Source organism: Rhopalosiphum maidis, chromosome 3 (genome assembly GCF_003676215.2).
Source record: "Rhopalosiphum maidis isolate BTI-1 chromosome 3, ASM367621v3, whole genome shotgun sequence".
Classification (NCBI taxonomy): Eukaryota; Metazoa; Arthropoda; class Insecta; order Hemiptera; family Aphididae; genus Rhopalosiphum; species Rhopalosiphum maidis.
In genome coordinates, this window is record NC_040879.1 from 30,828,427 (window position 1) to 30,847,760 (window position 19,334).

The window sequence follows — 19,334 nt, forward strand, 5'->3', positions numbered from 1 at the left end:
GTACAATTAATATATTGTTTTTATGTATACAAAACAATTATATATTTTAAGTCACGATAATCTTTTATTATAAAACAAAAAACTAATTAATTCACTTGGCGAGTTCTAAGATTTGTCAAAGTCATGTGTCCAAGTTTTTTGGGATATTATGAGTAAGGTTATAAAGGTCATCGGTGTATTAGCGGAATTCTTTAATAATATGTTTGACTGTGAATTCTATTTCACATATATTACATATCGGTTCGAATTTTTTTCAACTAGCTGTACATAATAAAATTAGTCTTGTATGATCATAGAACAATATTTAAATGGCACTTATTCAGCTTATCAGGTTTGTGTTTATATGTTATCTGAAGTCTAAGCTTTCGAGTAATATGGAAACGAGACCGCACACTGAGATTATACTCATGATTATACACAAGTTAGAGAAACGTTAACTGCTGTGGTGTTAAAAGCCACAATCGCTGACAACCACACAGTTCCTTAGAATAGTTTGATTAAAATAAAATATGATTATTATTGGTTTTTATATTCTATTTTAATCAGTATTTTTCGTCCAATAAAAGTGCTTTTGGTTCACTAAGTTTTGTAATATGTTTTTCCAGTGAGTTTCTTACTAATTCTTTCGTGTTATTAAAATCAATCAATCAATAAAATGAAATAATAGAGGGAATGTTTTTTTTTTAAATTAAAATTATGATAATATATTCCTTTGAAATAGTGTGATACATTTTTTTTTGTGTATACTGGTTCATTGCGTACTTTGTTCAGTATTTTTTCGAGTTATTTACATTTATTTTACTTCGGCTGGATTATCTTCAATTACATAACAAACTTCACAAATTTGGTTTCAGTCGAACTTTGTTCGAACTTTATTCATTTTCATATGGTAGCACGGCATGTAATAATTGACAAATTAAATGCACAATGCCAACCTTCCACAACAGTGTTATTAGTTTGTAGCAGTTCTATAATCACATTTTCATAGTACTTACTAATATCCAATGGAAAAATTGGGTTTCTTATATTTCTTCGAACTTAATCGAACGACAAATCAAATTATTTATAAGGTAATCCATATTGTATTGAAAAAGAGTTTCAGTTAAATTAGTTACTCGATGTCATCATATCATGTAGGGCTTGATTTTGAATAATTATTTTAAATTTAATATCTTGTAAATAAACTACTAGTTAATATCTTAATGAACTTCATTCAATATATTATACGAGTATTATATTATATCACTGATATTGGATACAATTATGGTAGCGTATTTTGGTTTAAGCGTACCTAGACTTTAATACAACTGCATTTAAGTGTAATTTGCTTGTGCACAAGTCAGGGATTGGAGAACATGGTATTCTCAAGTTTGTAACTGTCGCTTACCATCGCATGGATGACTGTTAAGGAAATGTATGCGCTAGTCACAGGCATATCACCAGACTAGGTTACTAGGCCGGTGCCTTATTTGAGTCGTGACAGTTTTTACGGTTGGGATTTCTTCTTTCAACAGGTTCAGTTATTTTTCCAATTATCTCACATTGGCCATACAGTCGCCATGTGTCAGTTGATATTGGCCGTTGTGTTTGATGGGTCCAAGACGTAAACCGGTATTTCCAAAATGGAACTCTCGTCTTTCGTGATACTGATTCGGTATTAACTATAACCTTTTATGTTTGTTCTTTTTTTTTTTTTGTAAAATATGATATTATATCTCTATTACATAACATGAAACTTAAATATAAGTGGGTAGATTGTTAGATAAAAAGTTTACATCAAATATTTATTTCCGATATTTGATCTGATACGTGTTTACATCAACTGCATAATGAAAGTAAGAAATAGTCACTTGTAGTCGATACTACAAAGATATTTTTAAATATCAGAACGCCACAAGTATCAACAGTTCTGTAACAATGCCTTAAAACTATTATAGATATGGTTTCAGAGGTAATAATCAATCGGTCAAGAAGATTACAATGATATAATATGAAATTGTTAGTTTAAACATAAAATGTATGATATATTATCGGATTTTTGAAGTACGTAATAAAATTAAACTTTTACATTATTAGTACGTAATAGCCATTGGTCATATATATTAGTGTTTCTGTACATTAAACAATGAAATTATGATCACACGGCGTTCTAGATAGGCATTTTAGCTACACCGCAGTCGTAATAATTTCATTTCCTAGTATAATTATAACAATTATATTATATTTTATAATATTATACGTGCGTATACGTACCCACACACGAGTTGAACCAAAACACCCGTTGCCATCCCATGCAATCGTAGAACTTAGAAGGAGACGTGTCCTTACACGCGCAATTCGTCCTCAACATCGTTCCTAGAATACCGAGAATGGACTCGCGACACGTCGACGGTGGTCCAGCACACCTGCTTGTTGTTTGGTCCACTGAACACGTTTGTTCGAAGGCTTCGAGCCGAGATCTATACAGAAGAACATCGATTAAATATTATATATTTATATAAATGTATGTGTGTCTACTGTCTACTAAAAAAAAAAAAAAAACATTGAAGAATACTTGTAATACCAACTACACTGTTGATTATATTTACTACAATACATTTTTAAAATGGTTACTTAATATTAAGACGTATACCACAATTATTTACTTTTCAAATAGAAAATATGATTTATAGTTGTTAAGATATTATTAGATTTTTACTTTTTGTTTATCAGTCATAAGACATATCTTATAATATGGTTCTCTTATATTTTATCAAATTACTTGTGCTTTTCAATTCCAGAGTAACTTACTAATTAAGTGATCATATCATGAATGTTTAAAATACAGTAGATTTTCGTTATGTCAAATCTCAAGGGGAATAGGAAAAAATCGAGACAGTCGAAAAACTTCGAGATATTGAGTTTTATTAAAATTCTTAAAAATTTTTTTAAAAAATTGATGAATGATTTGAATGCATAAAATGCATAATTTGAATATTTTAAGTACTAATACTACATAAATATCACTAAACTACAGTAATGAATAAATTATTATTTTTTAAAAAAAATCTGTCATTAAAGTTTGTTTGATATTACTTTTGTTTTTATAAAAATTAAATGTAAATATATTTAATTTAGGATTATTTTTCATTTCTTTAGATTAGATACGAATGACTACAAATATTGACTATAAACGCGTGAAATCAAAATCATTATACTGAATGTAGTGTTTAACTTTTTGTTCATATTATAATAAAAAAAAAAATTGTGTATTCTAGATAACGAAAAATTCGAGATAGAGGCGTTCGACATTATAAGAATCTACTGTATAACAGTATTTACATATAAATATGATATGTTTGTAATTGTAAGGTTTATTTTGATTCTAATAATAAATATTTATTTGTCTAATAAAAATTCATGATATTTTATTTATAATTTATTTTTCTTTCTTTATAAAAAATCACTTTATTGTGTTACAAAAATATATTTCACGGTGTATATTATACATTGTATAATATATTTTTTGTAATCAGCAGCAAGCAAATTATTTTTAAATTATAATTACTTATAAAATGTATAAAATTAAACTCATTTTAGGTTTTGAGCATAAAGATAAAATTGAGTATAGGTAGAACAATGGATGTTTGTGTCTTACTTAACTTATCAAAAAAAATAATTGCTTTAAAATAAATATTTAAAATAGGTTAGAATAGGTAGAAAATTATATCTAATTGGTAGTTAGAGTAATAGTGTGTTGGTTAAGCTAAAAAGAGTTCTTACCTTTCTTGATAATTGGAAATAATCTGGCACAAATAACAGAAAAACAGTACCTAATGATTACGCAACACCGATTTTTAACAAAATCTATTTTGTTATTATATCATAATTAAATGTTTTATAGATATGGTATGGTTTAAAAATATTCTTTTTTTATGTGGCTGTTTTGAGAAATTCGATATTTTGAATTTATTCTACGAATGCTGATAAACATTTTTTCTTGGTATAAAAGCTTGACAATTTATTAAAAGATTAAAAAGTTTTACAAATATTTAAAGTTCATAGGTACGATTTTTTTAAGCGTATGAAGTTAAAATTAATATAAAATGTAATGAAATATAAATATTTAGATACAAGTTGAAAAATGACAAATTTTAAATTGTAGATTCTATTGAAAATTGAAGAAAATTTTTTTGATAATTTGGTCAGGATTTTTAAAAAGCCGTTGACGCATACGTTCAATAAAATGTTTGTATAGACATTTTAGGTTAAAATGTTGACAAAATTAAATTTTAAACGAAAAATAACTATTACTTACATTAAAAAAAAAAAATCATTTGTAAACATTTAAAATACTTTTCACCATTCCGAATATTATTATTAACTGTATACAACGGTATTTCTTTAGTATTCAAAATTCAAATTGATTTCAAGCAACGTAATTATGGATGAATCAAATAAAAAAATGGAATTGGTGAACTTCCCTGATGTATAGTAAACAATCGGAATGAACGATATTATTTAAACTTGGAAGAAATCGAGTAAGAGTTATTCAAGTTCTAAATCAGTGTTTTTTTTTTTTTTTTTAAATGCGCAATGAAAATTTGAACTTTTTTTATTGGAACTATAAAATTATTATAAATATTTGGTATTCTAAAATAGACATGCCTTAAAAATAAAATATTATTTAAAAATAGTTCATTAAAAATTAAGTATTTATATTTTATTATTTTAATCTAAATAGTTCGTCTGTTTTTCTTGGACCTAAAAGTACTTGTGATTGAGAAGTATGTTATGTTTTATAAATGTTTGTTGATTATATGACGTAATTTTTTGTTATTAATAATAATGTAGGAATAGGAAATTATGTTTGGGACTACTGACTGATACTTTAAAAAAACAATGTAACCGTGGAAGGTAATTTGAGTGGAACATTCGTAGTATAAAATACGGTCGTGATATTATGGGCACGGCTTTATTATTTTTATACATTATTATTGTATTAAAATAATCCAGGGTTAATATTGTACTAGGTAACTGAGCATAATACGTTTGAACGTGAAACCACCAATGCCTTTTGCATCCAAATCATTCCATAGCTAACCTAGGGGCCTATATAAATGTCGAATAAAAATGAGTGAAGGTACGCTTCCCCCCCCTTGAAGGATATCAAAATTATTATAAATTTATTGTTGTAGTTTTTATATAAAGTTTTTTTTATACTAGGTACATGTATACTTGTTACTAAAAATTAAGGGGAATAATAGAAAATAATAAATATTAATTGATTATTAAATATTTCTGCCATTAATTATTGTTATGTACAAAATATTAATTAAGTACATTTTTTGATAAATTATGCCATGTTAGAATTTTTTTTTTAACGTTTATATTCAGATTAGTCACTCAGAATGTACAAAAAATAAATAAATAATATGAAGTTTTAAAAAATAGTATTTTTGGATTTTTCTTTATAACAAATTATAAGTATTAGTAGTGTTTAATATTTAGTGAAATATTTAAATATATAGATATTGTTTTTTTTAATAAGCTTAATTTTTTCTTGGTTTTGTCATTAGTGATTGCTCTTAGTAATAAATAATCTGTATCAATTATACTAGACGCAATCAGAATATGATATAAAAGTTAACAGGTCATGCGGTTTTGTTTAAAGAAGTCACCCATTGATAACACTTTCTGTTAGCTTGATAATTTATTTAATTTAAGAGATCACGACACCACTTACGCTTAAAACGTTTCGGAGGGATTGCTCTTTTAATATTATAAAACATTTTTATATCGACAAAAAAAACACACAATATTGCTAAAATTTCGAATGACGCAATATTATATAGAAATACCGAATAATTGTATTACAATAAGTTAATCAATAAAATATATAATAATATTTGGCACTAAATGCATTTAAAGTATCAATATGTGTGTTAAACATAAATTCAATGTTTCACGGCCTTGTGAAATATTTTACCATATAATGAAATATTATTTCAGAATTTAAACAGTTTAAACCCTAGATATCAGTTACACCTCGCTGTCATTAATTTCACATGCACATGGTCATTCGTAAATGTCTTGAGGTTTGGAGTGTAGACATATTTTTAAAAATAATTTCTATTTTCTTCAAACATGTGACAAAAGATTCTAAAGAAAATATCTGTGCAGAAAATATTGAAATTTTATATGCACTCGTTGTACAATTAGTTTGAAATGGATTTCTTAATTGACTCTTGACAGATGTGTCATGCCCTCAATGATCAATAAAACGGTATATGCATGCATTGCGCACTGACACACGGATTTATACATGAACATATTATATTATTATATTATTCATAGTATAAAAAGTAAACTCTAACGACAGCTTTCACAATTTCAGTCATCGTTTACCACTGACAGAAATAATATCATAATGTCCCATATAGAAAAAATAATATATAATATGTTGGGTATTTTTTTATAACTAAATTCACTTGAAATTCAATTTTTTTTCAACAATTTTGTCATTAAAATGTGTTATTCTATTTTTAACGATGAAAATAAATATTTAATATCAATCCAAATCACGATACATCGTTACAGATTTATATAATATGGATTCAGTAAAATTAACTGTGAGTAATTCATTATTTAGAAATAGAATGTAGATTTTTAAATGTTCACATAATTTTAAACTTCATACTTATTTTGATTAAACATAGTTCGTTTCACAATAATATAATGTGTTATTTTTGCATACATTGAAGTAAATACTTTTCAAAGTATACATATTATAACAACATACTAATTCATGGTATTATATTTATTTATATTTATAAATGTATTGGAAGGAATATAATATGTTCTGTAGGATTATATGTATAACATGCTCTAAACTGTAATCCTAAACTTCGTAATACAAAAATAAGCAAGGTAGGTTGTCACCGACAACATATTATATCAGTTTTTCTAGTTTAGTAATAATTATTAAATTTATCAGTTGTTATTGCTTGTTTATTAATGTTTCTTTCCATTGATTGGGTTTAATATATAAATTTATAATTAATTACAGTTTTAAAAACTAACATTAATTAAGACATTTTTTTACTATTTTAATCAAAGACAATAATAACAATAAAACAGTAAAACTTATTTTTTGCGTGTTTACCTTTAATTATAATTTGTAAACAAATTTTTCTCAAAAATAATATACGATTAATAATGTATGATAGTTCATTTGTTTCTAAGAACTGTAGGTATTTGTGTGAATAACAAATAAAAATGTTATGTTGATTATTTAAATTGTAATGATTATACGATTTTTCAGATATGTAAGAGGCAAAATAATATTGTTATACGAGGTAATTTGTAAACGAAAAATTATGATTACTTTTTAATTATCAACCTATTAGGCAAAAAAATAATATGAAATATATGGTTTATCGATATTTATTCAAATAGTTTAACTAATCAAGTTATATTTTATTTTATTTGACATTCACTTTGTCATAAAATATTTTTGGACAAATCAGTTAGTCGCCGAAATCATTGAGGGGACGTTATTCACAAGTTTTGCTAACACGAAAACACGAACACTCCAAATGGTAATAATTCAAGTTTAAAGTAGTTTTAGAGTAAAAACACCTATATAAAATCAAAATAAGGCGATACAATATCTTTCATCTATTTTAGATGACATATCTGTTTTAAAAAAATGAAAAAGTGTATTTTAAATGTTGAAATATCAGATCACACTTAAAACTTAACTTTGAAATTACATTTTCCACGATATGATAAAATATTTACCTAATAATAATTATATACGCATTGGACCATCTATAAAATATTATTATTGTTGAAGCATGAAAATTTATTGAAAAATAGAATAAAGAAAGATAGGATATTATTTGAGCTATCGTAGAAAACACTTCTCCGGTGATCTCATAAGTACGTGTTTCAAAAAATTGTAGTAAGCTGTATTGTTACAAGATTTTGAAGTTACATATTATACCCAGAATCAATAAAGGTTTGAACATAATACTAAAAAAAAAGGGGAAGTAGATAATCACTCTACTGTGTTAAGTAATATAATATTATTGAAGGATTTACTGTAATATTTATGTTAAATTTGAATGCGTCGCATACAAAAAACGATTATGATCGAAGTCAGCCAATATTACTAAGTAGGTAGGTTATCCTAACTTAGTTGAACTTATGATACATAATATTTTACATTGCTAGGTATAATGAAAAATTATTTTACATGGTATTAGTAACATGGTAGTTTGAATTCTCTCAAAAAACATTAAGCTTAATTTTTTTTAAATTATTATAATTGTATAAAATATTTAAACTATGTATTATTGTAATTAACTTTCGAGTCAATGACAAATTGCTGTATAACGGTGCGAATAAGTTAATTATATTATTAAAAAAAACATAAAATTAATTTTAATTGTTTAAAAATATTCTTGTGTATATAAAATATGATAATTTACGTACAAATTTTAAGTCCCAAATAATAATATGTTTGACTATATTTTTGGTTTAAATATCTAATTTTGTCTATATGCATTATGCTTACATATATAATATATATTATATGGTTTAAAAATGCATATTTCTATAATTTTAAAAATAAAGATAAAATATTATATATCTTTATCTCATAGGTATATTAATTGACGAGTACCTATATTCAAAATTATATTTGTTATTAATGTGGAATTTTTTTTTTTGTTACCTATTTAGGTTAATGGATAAATTTCAAAATCACGCCACACAAATCTGAAATGAAAAAGTTCTGTCAGATGGTAAAAAGACTGCTGTATTGGGTATACAACGTAGGTAACTTTTACAAATTTAACCCAATACGTGTAAAAAATATGTTAATTTCAACTGATTCAGCGCAGAACTTTTCCATTTCGCGGAACTCCGTCGCATATCCTATAGCTTTACATCGATCCTAGAAATATCGTTGTTTCCGTTTGTTACAGATTAGTTTTTTCAATAATGTAAGATCGAGTAATACAACTTTTTATTTCCACATTCTTCGCGACTCTGCGGCATGGTGGATAACACATCGCGTTATACATACGACTTCGTGAAAAATCACATCAAATCATATTCACGCATCTTTGGTAATAGAAGTTCATTTATTATTATATGATAATATATAAAATTATCATAGTATACAGTTTTTTCTATTTTTTTTTCATCGTTAAGTCATGAAAACATCTTAATTCCACTTAGGCAAGCCGTGTGTGTTAAATGTTTTCGTTTAATAAACTTATATTATTATTATTATTATTTCTTTTTAGTTTTTTACGTGATATACTTGATAATATTTGACCACATGTCTACATGTGTAATTGTACCCGTATAAATTATTCATAACTGAGCGTTTCTACATAATAGGTATATAATTATAAGGTTTTATTTTCAATTTGGTTTTGGGGAGGGAATGTTTACTAATGACGCTTTATTTTATATTACTAATTATATTTATGGTAATGTTGAGAAAAGTAATTATGTAATAGGAGTTTTCTTGATATAAAAAAAGCATTTGACACCGTAAATCTTGATCTATTAATTAGGAAATTACACTATTCTGGGATAAGAGGTAATATTTTAAAATTAATTAAGTCATACCTAAGTGATAAGACTCAAATAGTTAGAGCTAATGGGGAATATTTTAGTAATGTAAATAATATTTTAATTGGTGTTCCGCAGGGTTCTGTTTTAGGCCCTATACTATTCGATTTGATGAAAAACTAAAATGAAATTATTATGTAGATAAATTGATATGTACTATCAGAGAACTATTTTATAATTTTAAAAACTTAAAATATGTTATAGATATTAAACATATGAGAATTATATATATATCTTTAGTTCAGTCTTAAGTTTACTATGGATTGCCTTTTTGGGGTGGTGCCTATAAAGATTACTTGACTCCGTTAAATACAACTACTAACAGTTTAATAAAAGTTATTAACTCGAAGCCATTTTTATACCCAACAAATCAGTTATACATTGACTTTAATGTACAACACATATTATAAATCTTTACTTTTACTTGTATATAAATACAGACATTGTTTGAATACCATAGATCATAATTATAATACTAGAAATAAATGTCATTCTAATTTAAATTCTATTAAATTGTATAAGACTGTAACATCTCAGTCCTATTTACAAATGTACACTGTTGTGTCGTAAATTAAACTTAAATCTTTTTAACTTTAATAATATTAACTCATTAAAATTATATATTAAGTTTAACCAGTTTGATAATGTTACACTTAATTATGATTAATAAATCTTCCCCTTTCTTTTATTCTTTTATCCTTTTGTTTTATTTTTATTATTTTTATTATTTTTCCTATTTAATTAGCTTATTATAGCTAAGTCTATCGTTTATATACTAAATGTTATAAGAAACTCTCACTTCTTAGCACAAGCTTTTAGGTTTTTAGAAGTGAGCCAATATAATTCAAATCTATCTGTTATATAATACTATTTTACTTGTTTTTTTTTTAATTATTACTTTTCTTATGTACTTTTTGTTTTTGTTGAACTATAATATGTGATACTGGCAAAATAAGCTTATTATTATTATTATTATTATTATTATTATTATTATAAAGATATTTAATAGACATCGCGTAGTATTGTACGCTGAGCAAAAGGATTTGTAATAATATAATGTTTTCATTATGCACGACCGCACGGATAATTAATCATTAATTCGGTGAAATTATTGTTTATTGTTTACATAATATGAAATCAATGTTTAAAACGTTGTCATGAAATTAAATTTTATGGTTTTTCACCTTAAAATTAATATTAATCTACAATTTTTGTAACAACTAACAATACCGCGTACACGAGCCTTCTGGTAATTCAGTATAATATTCAATTTATTTTTCAGTTCATATAGTTCATGGAGTAATAATTGATTTTTATATCATAACTTGTATGTTATAATTATTTAAGACGTATAAAAAAAAATATTATGTGTACTTATAAGAAATAAATAAAAAACTGAGAATTTATTGGCGTCGAGTCTTTAAATACTTTTTTATGAGACCTATTTAGAATGAATATTTAAAAAAAAATGTTCAAAATATATATACGAGTACTTAATGATAATAATATTCACTAAGTATTTCAAATATTCTTAAAATATATGGCATAAAAAATTATTTTAGATTTCATTTAAACTCGATTGACATGCATATATCCAAAACACACAACACAATGAATAAAACCATTCATTTTACTAATAAAGTTATTTTTTTTAATAAAAGTTTAAAAACAGTATATTAAATAATTATCAATTTTGATACATACAAAAAAAAAGTTCTTCTGGTTTAGAAATTAATAATTATTGTACACAGTATAGAATATTAATTTTTAATTTATTTTAATAACAGACTAATATATTTATATTTTATGTAATCTATACTTCAGAGTGTAAAGCAGGACATTTTTTACGCAAATTTTGAGTAACAAGCAATAAGCAACAAAACATTTATTTCTATTGTTTGTTAACGCGTATAAATTAAATACTATAGATGTAAAATTATAAAATTTACATTTGAAATTTATAGTGCAACTGTCTCAATAAACTGGCTTATGCTTATCAATAAAAAACTAAACATTATTATAAATCGTTAATACTTATAAAAATAGTACTAACCCATAAAATATCAAATATAATATATACTAAAATTCACATCACCACTATAAAAATTATTTTAATTTTTAGTTTCAAAAAAAAAAAAAAAAATTATTATATTTAGGTGTATATATTTGAGCTAAGCAATTTTTTTTAATAAGCGCAAAAATTACCAAATGTACAATTATGTCTTAAGACAATTAATACATTACCTCTTGCATTATAACTTGTACATTTTAATAATTCAATGCATTCTAAATTATATAGATATATAACATATTAATGATAAAATACAATTTTACCATGATGTTGGCACGAAAAATAAAGTAAATACCATTATAATTTAAAAATTGCCAAATTGCTAAAGTACACAAAAGTGTAGTCAAGCATTTAATAGTTATAACTAATAAACTAAAAGAATCTAATTAATAAAATTAAAATACATATCGCATTGACTGATGCAAATTATTGTATTATAGTATATTCGTTTTCAAAATTAAATAAATTCTCTCAGTTAAGTAATTAGTTATGTATATGTTAGTAGTACAGTATTACATTACTCCAATGGTTCTTAAGCTTTTTAGTATCGAAGAACGTTTATAATTTTATAAGATTTTTGTGGTTCACAGACGCAAAATTAAACAGCACTTATATAATATATATAATAGATACATGACAATAAATATTTCAGTCAATAGAAAATATTTATACATATTTTTTTTTTTTTTTATTAAGAATAAAGGCTTTACCATCTATGGTTATTAGCCTATACAGTGTTACATTAACTTAGAAATATAATTAAATCACACTACCATATAAAGACCTATTGAGAATAGGCAATACAATAGCTCTCTAACATTTATATTGTTTTCTATTGACTGAAATGTTTACTGTCATAATCGTATAGTATACAGCCGATGAAACTAAAAATCCATCTTTTTAATGAACGTATTTATTTTATCACAGATTATAATATTTCAGTAGAACACTTTCTTTAAGCTCACGGAGCTTAACAAGTTTCACGATCTATGGCTAAAAATATCTTTATTATAGTGTGTATTACACTATTACTTTCCACATTAAAAAATGTATTATAATGTATTTTATTTTGTTGGTAAATAACTCTTAACTTTGAATCCGCTTAAATAAAGCATAGTTATCATCGTAAATTATATAAAATATCCATTGAATATGTTGCCGAAGATTATTCAATATAGACAGTATGTCAATATTTATTAAAATATGAGTTCTAAATACATAAATATAACCTCAACGATAATAACATTATTTTATTAGTAGGTATAATAATATAATTATAAAATATCTATGAAAATTACAGGGTAATACTTTGATGGTGAAATACTGAAGATGGTAAAAATGAAATATATGTTCCTAACGAAAAATGTATTCTAACACTTCTAACCTAACCTTCTAAGTGCTCATTTAATAACTAATATTGTACCGAGTTATTAGTACCATTGTTCAGCATAGTTAACACTTGAAATTTTACACCAAATGAGATAACTCTTTAATGTGTAATATTTTATTTTAATTTTTTTTCGTTATAATATAGTATATAATCCAGGCACGTACACAAAAAAAAAAATCGGGGGGGGGGGGGTGTTGAACCCCCCTGTATACGTGCCTAATACAATCAGATTTAAAAGTGTATGTGATAATAGAGAAGATATGAATGCGTTTTACATATATATATAAAGCTACCAAGTTAGTCATACTAAACTTACGATTAAAAGGTTTAAAGAATAATATTATGGAATCGAAATTTCATGAAACTACATTCTCTTTTGAGCTTTTGGCGAACATTTTCTGTGAGTGGAATGGTAAGTAAACCATTTATGTGTGAATTATGGTGGATTTCTATAGCCTAGAAAAAAAAACTGCTTGTAAAAACAGGTAACGGCTTTATCTTCAATTGGATTATTCCCACGACGGACGGCGCGACCGAGTTCGTTATCGCAAGGAATGGCGGCGGAAAGAATCCCGGTCTGGAGCATTATCGAATCGTATCGATATTCTATAATCGCACTAAAATAAGCAAAAGCAATCGGTACCGAACACAAGGGGTAGCGTTTGTGATTTTGAATACTGTTTTGAAATACTTGAATCGTATTAATATTATTGATAACATTAAAATTGTAGTAACGTTAAATATAATAATGCTACTGAATATATATATATATTGTTATATAGTATTATATAAACGTATGATAAATGAATATTTTTTTTTATTTAAAAAAAAAAATGATAATTTAAAAGGTCAACAAATAAAATTATTATTAGTAGTAGCGATGGTGAAAAGGATAATCTCTACGGGTTTGTAAACTATGGTAAATTTATGTCAGTTACTGCAATCTGTATTTACATCACAATATAGTGCGTAAAATAGAATACTTCGAAGACTATTCCTTCAAAGTCCGATTCAATACGTTTACGTTTGCAGAAAAAAAATATTATCAGAAAACGGTAGTTATATGTGCTATTATTATTCTTACCGGCAATTTGATTTCGCACGGCAACTCTCTGCTAAGAAATGGCATGGAACCTTCGCTGGGCCGTCCGCACGCTGAGCGCATTCTGGATGTAGCATTTCTTGAGCTATTAAACATTTGTCTTTATTGACTCCAGATTTCCTATACAGAAAAACAACAATATTGTAATCATGTTATGAGGTAGATAAAAACTTTTTAATATTCTTAAATTAATTTTGATTCGGTATCAAGATGACATATTAATATAAATAAATCAGTCATTTGATATTTGGTGCTAAACCGTGAAATACTGTAAAAAATTATATTATATTGATTTTACCATAGTTTATGCTGAAACATATGCATTTTTCTTTAAATCTTACCGTTCGAAAACTTTTACATTCTGAACGGAATGATAAATCTATACATTTTACAATGATGTGTTTTTTTTTATTTATTTATTTATTTTTTTGTGTTTGTCTGTCATCACGTTTTGCAGTAGTAAAAGTGTTTTGAGTTTTTACTTCAGCCCCTCTTTGAAAAGGAAATTGAATCTAGTTGCAACTTTGGAGGGGGGGATCAAAAGTAAAAATGTCCAGTAGTTTTTAAAAGCGTTAGGAAAAACCCTGAAAAAGTAACGGAAAAACGGGAATTATTACGCATAACAACTTTTCGACAAAATCGATGTTTTGATTTTGCTGTAACTCAAAAACGAATAATTGTAAATACTTTAAATTTTCACAGTGATATCTGTCATTGCATTCAAATTTAACACATTCATTATACCTAGTGACCTACTCATATCTATCACTACTATACAGCAGAGTGATATACACTTTCCCACCTTTTTTTTTTTTAATTTTAATATTATATATAATATATACCTACGTATTTAACAACGATTTTATGGTTAAATATTTAAATTTATGTCTGAAATATCATTATAGTAGGTATATTAAGTTCACTCAAACTTATAGTTTAGTTGGGTATAGCTGCTCAAGTATACTGTGGGCGGACATATGAATATATTAAAAAAAAAGTTTTTTTATTATAATGATTTTAATCATTTTTTTGTACTTAAACAAAAAAAAAATAAAATTAATAATTAACAATTTTAAATTAGTCAATTTTTCTTAAAAAGAAAAAAAAAGAAATCAAAATGAATATTATTTAAGAAAAGCTACGAAGTCATAATTTAATATATTTTTCATCCAGCCATTACAAGCGTTGTTTTATTTTTTTTTAATTGATGAAATTACAAGAATGAAATTATGTATAATATATTTGACACCATGTAGTAATATTAGTGATTATTATTAATTATTTGAGAATACAGTTGTTGAAATAACATTTATTTCATTTCTCACGTTAATTCAGGTAGAAACTCAACAATTGTAATTTTTAATTCGATTTTGAGTTTACTTAATTGTACACTAAATAAATACAACACATGTGTTGATACCTACGTTTAAATATAATATGTACGTTGTGAATAACATTATAACCCAGTACCTATTATATACTCTTAGTATATATTATTATAATTGTGTGCAGCAATCGAATGTTCATTGATAAATAAATCGCCCCGTAGACGTCTATTAAGGCGTACGTAACATAACAATTGTAATAAATCGAATTTGGATATTATTATTAAAAAAAAAAAAAAAGGGTAGTTTATTTAACAGCGCAAACATGAAGTATATCATTATTATAATGAACTGTACAAAGACTATACTGAGAAAGCAGGGAACGAGAACGCACACGCATAATACCATAGGTATTATTTTATAAACCACGGTTACCTATATTATGATACACACATATATATTATGTATGTAGTTATGTATAATAATTTACCGCATAGCTACACAAAACGTGCATATGACACAAATCAAGGGCTTGGGTAGGGGTTTCCGTTTGTGGTGACACGCGTTTATAATGATGGTCGAAGAATGACGGTTTTTTTTTTTTTTTTTTTTTTTTTTGTCTCTGAAATATAATAATAATATAGACACCGTACCCCGCGTTCACTTTTTTGTCAGAGCTTTTTTATGTTTTACTTTTGTACATGTCGGAACTGTGAAAATTGTCGTTTTTTCCCCGACAAACGCTTTACGGGACGTAACACGTAGGTGAGAACGCCGTCGCAGAAAGCGTTTGAGTAATCGCTACTGCTGGTGTTTTTAAATGAAGCACGCTGTTTCTAACGCTTTTGTTGAAATCTAGCGCACAAATAGTTTGCTACATTTTTTTACTCCAAGTGGAACGATGAATGTTTGATGATTTCGCATTGATGAGTGTGTGTGTTTGTATGTATTTTCAATCCGTCATCACCTTTAGGGTAGTACCTAATACGACGGTTTGATTTTCAACTTTAGGGATGATTTCTCGTGGAAAATTGAATCTAGTTGGTACTTTGGGATCAAAAGTAAAATAACCCCTAATATATACATTTTAAAATAAGCAAGAAAAAAAATTAATAAAAACCAGCACAAAACTGACAAAATTGATTTTGTGTTTTTTTTTTTTTTGTAACTCAAAACTTTAGTTACTTGCAATGTTAACTAAATTTGTATATTATAATTTTCTATATAATTTGAAAATATTTTAATATTTTTACGCAATATTTACATGGAAAATTGATATTTTTGATTTTTTTCTTTTAATTATGTCCATTACAAAAATATTTTTTAAAAATCTAAACAATTTAAAATATTTTCTTTCACAATTCCTTACCATAGCTATTTAAAAATATTAAAATAACATTGATATATATTTTTAATTTTAACATACAAAAAAAAACTAAAACTAAAAATAATTTTTGTTTTTGACAACAAATAGTAGTTGTGAATATTTATAATAACTTATGAGTTTATAACTATTATTCTAAGATATTTTCTATTGAGTAAGAGTGGCATTACACATTAAATTTTCTGCCAAATTGTGGTCAGAGATTTTTTAGAAATACAAAATATAGTTATTATTATGGTCAAGAGTTTTTTTATGAGCATCTATATTAAAATTAAAAATTAAAAATTATCTAGGATCTGTAGCACTATTAGGTATTACATATCAGTTAAAAAATATGTTGTTTTTTTTTTTAAAGGATTTTCTTAAATTATGTCTTATTATGACACTGATACAAGTTTACTTTATTTTTTTAAATTTCATAATTTTGTTTTTTTTATAATAGTGCCATTACTCGTAGTATTTCTGATCAATGTTTCTTTGTCCATCGTATAGGTTCTATGATTATTCGAGTGAATATATTTTAGTTTAGTATAAGGATCTTATTGTATATTTTCAAAACATTGATGAACAATGAACATAGAAATATTTGGATCTGTTAAAGCATAACAGATATTATGTGTATTAGTTGTTTTAATTAAACAAGCAATGGTAATATTACTAGTATGATATCATACTGATTTTGACCTTTTTTATAGTTATCATTGGGATGTAATTTTTATTGAGCTAAGGGCAAGTAATTAGATAGGTAAATATGTTACAGTCAACGGAAATTATATTTAAAATTAATCGTAGGATTTATTATTATTATTATTTTATATATAAAAATACGAATAATTTGAATTTAAAATGACTAAATATAAGTAATTCATTTTTTTTTTTTTTTTATATTAACTCAAATTTGAACTATTATTTTTTACATTTCAACTATAGAAATGAGTCAGATTTAACATAGTGTAATGTTTGTTTAGAGAAGATCGAAGGAGCTACAAACAAAGGTATCAACTTTTTTTTGTTTCGCAAATAAGGTCACTCACTTGCACAGACAAAACGCGATTTCTATTGCGTATGAATGCATTGATTCGTTGCGGTAAAAGTTTTGCAGTGACTCCATACAGTTTTCTTTTTTACACTGTCTATGATTACAGTTTCGGATTATGGACGCCACCATTTCCTGACACTGTGGGTGTTTGTTACAGGTTTCCAACGCCTCGTGACATGTACTTTGGAAATTCAATATTGAGTTGTCAATTGGTGTCGATTTCGAACCTATAAAGTATAAAACAAAATTAAATATTATTGGAATATAATAATAATAATAATAATGTAATAAATATGTGCGGCTCAACGTCCAAAAGAAGAGAGTAGTATGGATACTGGAAATCATAAAATAAATTGATGATTTTATAGGTTACAGTTCGTCAATATACTAAATTAATATTTCATGACCAATATCCGTATTACCAATCATTTCTGAATCGGCTTTTATAAAAGATATAGAAACAAAAATGTATTTCTATGATGAATTAAAAATGTTTTAAGTAACAATTTTTAAATTTTAATGGTTTCTTATTAATAAATATAATTTATTTAAAAACCAATAAGAACCGAAAAAAAAATTTACTTATTATAGTAATTGAATAAATGTGACGAGGCCATGGCAACTGAAACTCTATTCCTTGACCATAGTACCTATACTAACTAACTATTCCAAAAATGTTAGTCCACATCCCCTCAGTTTTAGTAAATCAAAATACAACATACCTAAATGTCCAACGCTATATGCATATTTGTTTAAACTTAAATCTGTTCGTTATATGATGTACGCAAATGGTTTATTTAGCGATCATTTAAACGATAAACTTTGAATGATTAAAAGAAAATATTTGTCTTTATACGCTCCGCCTAATACTTCAGTGGTAGTTCATAATGTTACTATACAATAGATGTTTTACTTTATCGCCAAAAAAATTTAAAAAATATTCCTTACGGGTAATATATTTATATATATTATATTATATTGAATTGTGTATTATAAATAAGTAGAATCAAAAGTTCAAAAAACATCAGTTAATATTATTCTACAAATTTCTTGTAAAATAGACAAATGAATTAGAATGTTTAATTTCTTAAAATCAGTAAATATTATAAAAGAAATGTATCTGTTATCCAATTATATATTATATAGAAAATATAACTAATGCTATTTTGTATTACTTTAATTCATACTTCTAACGTTATAATGATGAGTATGCATACTATTGCATTTTTGATACATAAATAATCAGTTGTTATCGAACTAAATGATAAAAATATTATTATTTTTCTGTTCATTCAAAAATATTTTGTATCAATCGAAACTTATTTTTTTCAATTCATAAACTCATTTTTATGGTGATTTATTGTAGATGATTGTTTTTTAAATTTTTTGTACA

The 19,334-nt window shown here is 25.3% G+C and overlaps 1 protein-coding gene across 1 annotated transcript in view; it reads right to left on the reverse strand.

The window, feature by feature from the left end:
* Positions 1-19,334, reverse strand: part of LOC113555664 — a 182,169-nt gene that overhangs the window by 23,233 nt on the left and 139,602 nt on the right. The window contains exons 6-8 of the mRNA XM_026960147.1: positions 17,937-18,168; positions 14,176-14,313; positions 2,254-2,459 (exon numbers count right to left, since the gene is read on the reverse strand). Coding sequence (XP_026815948.1) covers positions 2,254-2,459; positions 14,176-14,313; positions 17,937-18,168 — 576 coding nt within the window. The remainder of the gene's footprint in view (positions 1-2,253; positions 2,460-14,175; positions 14,314-17,936; positions 18,169-19,334) is intronic.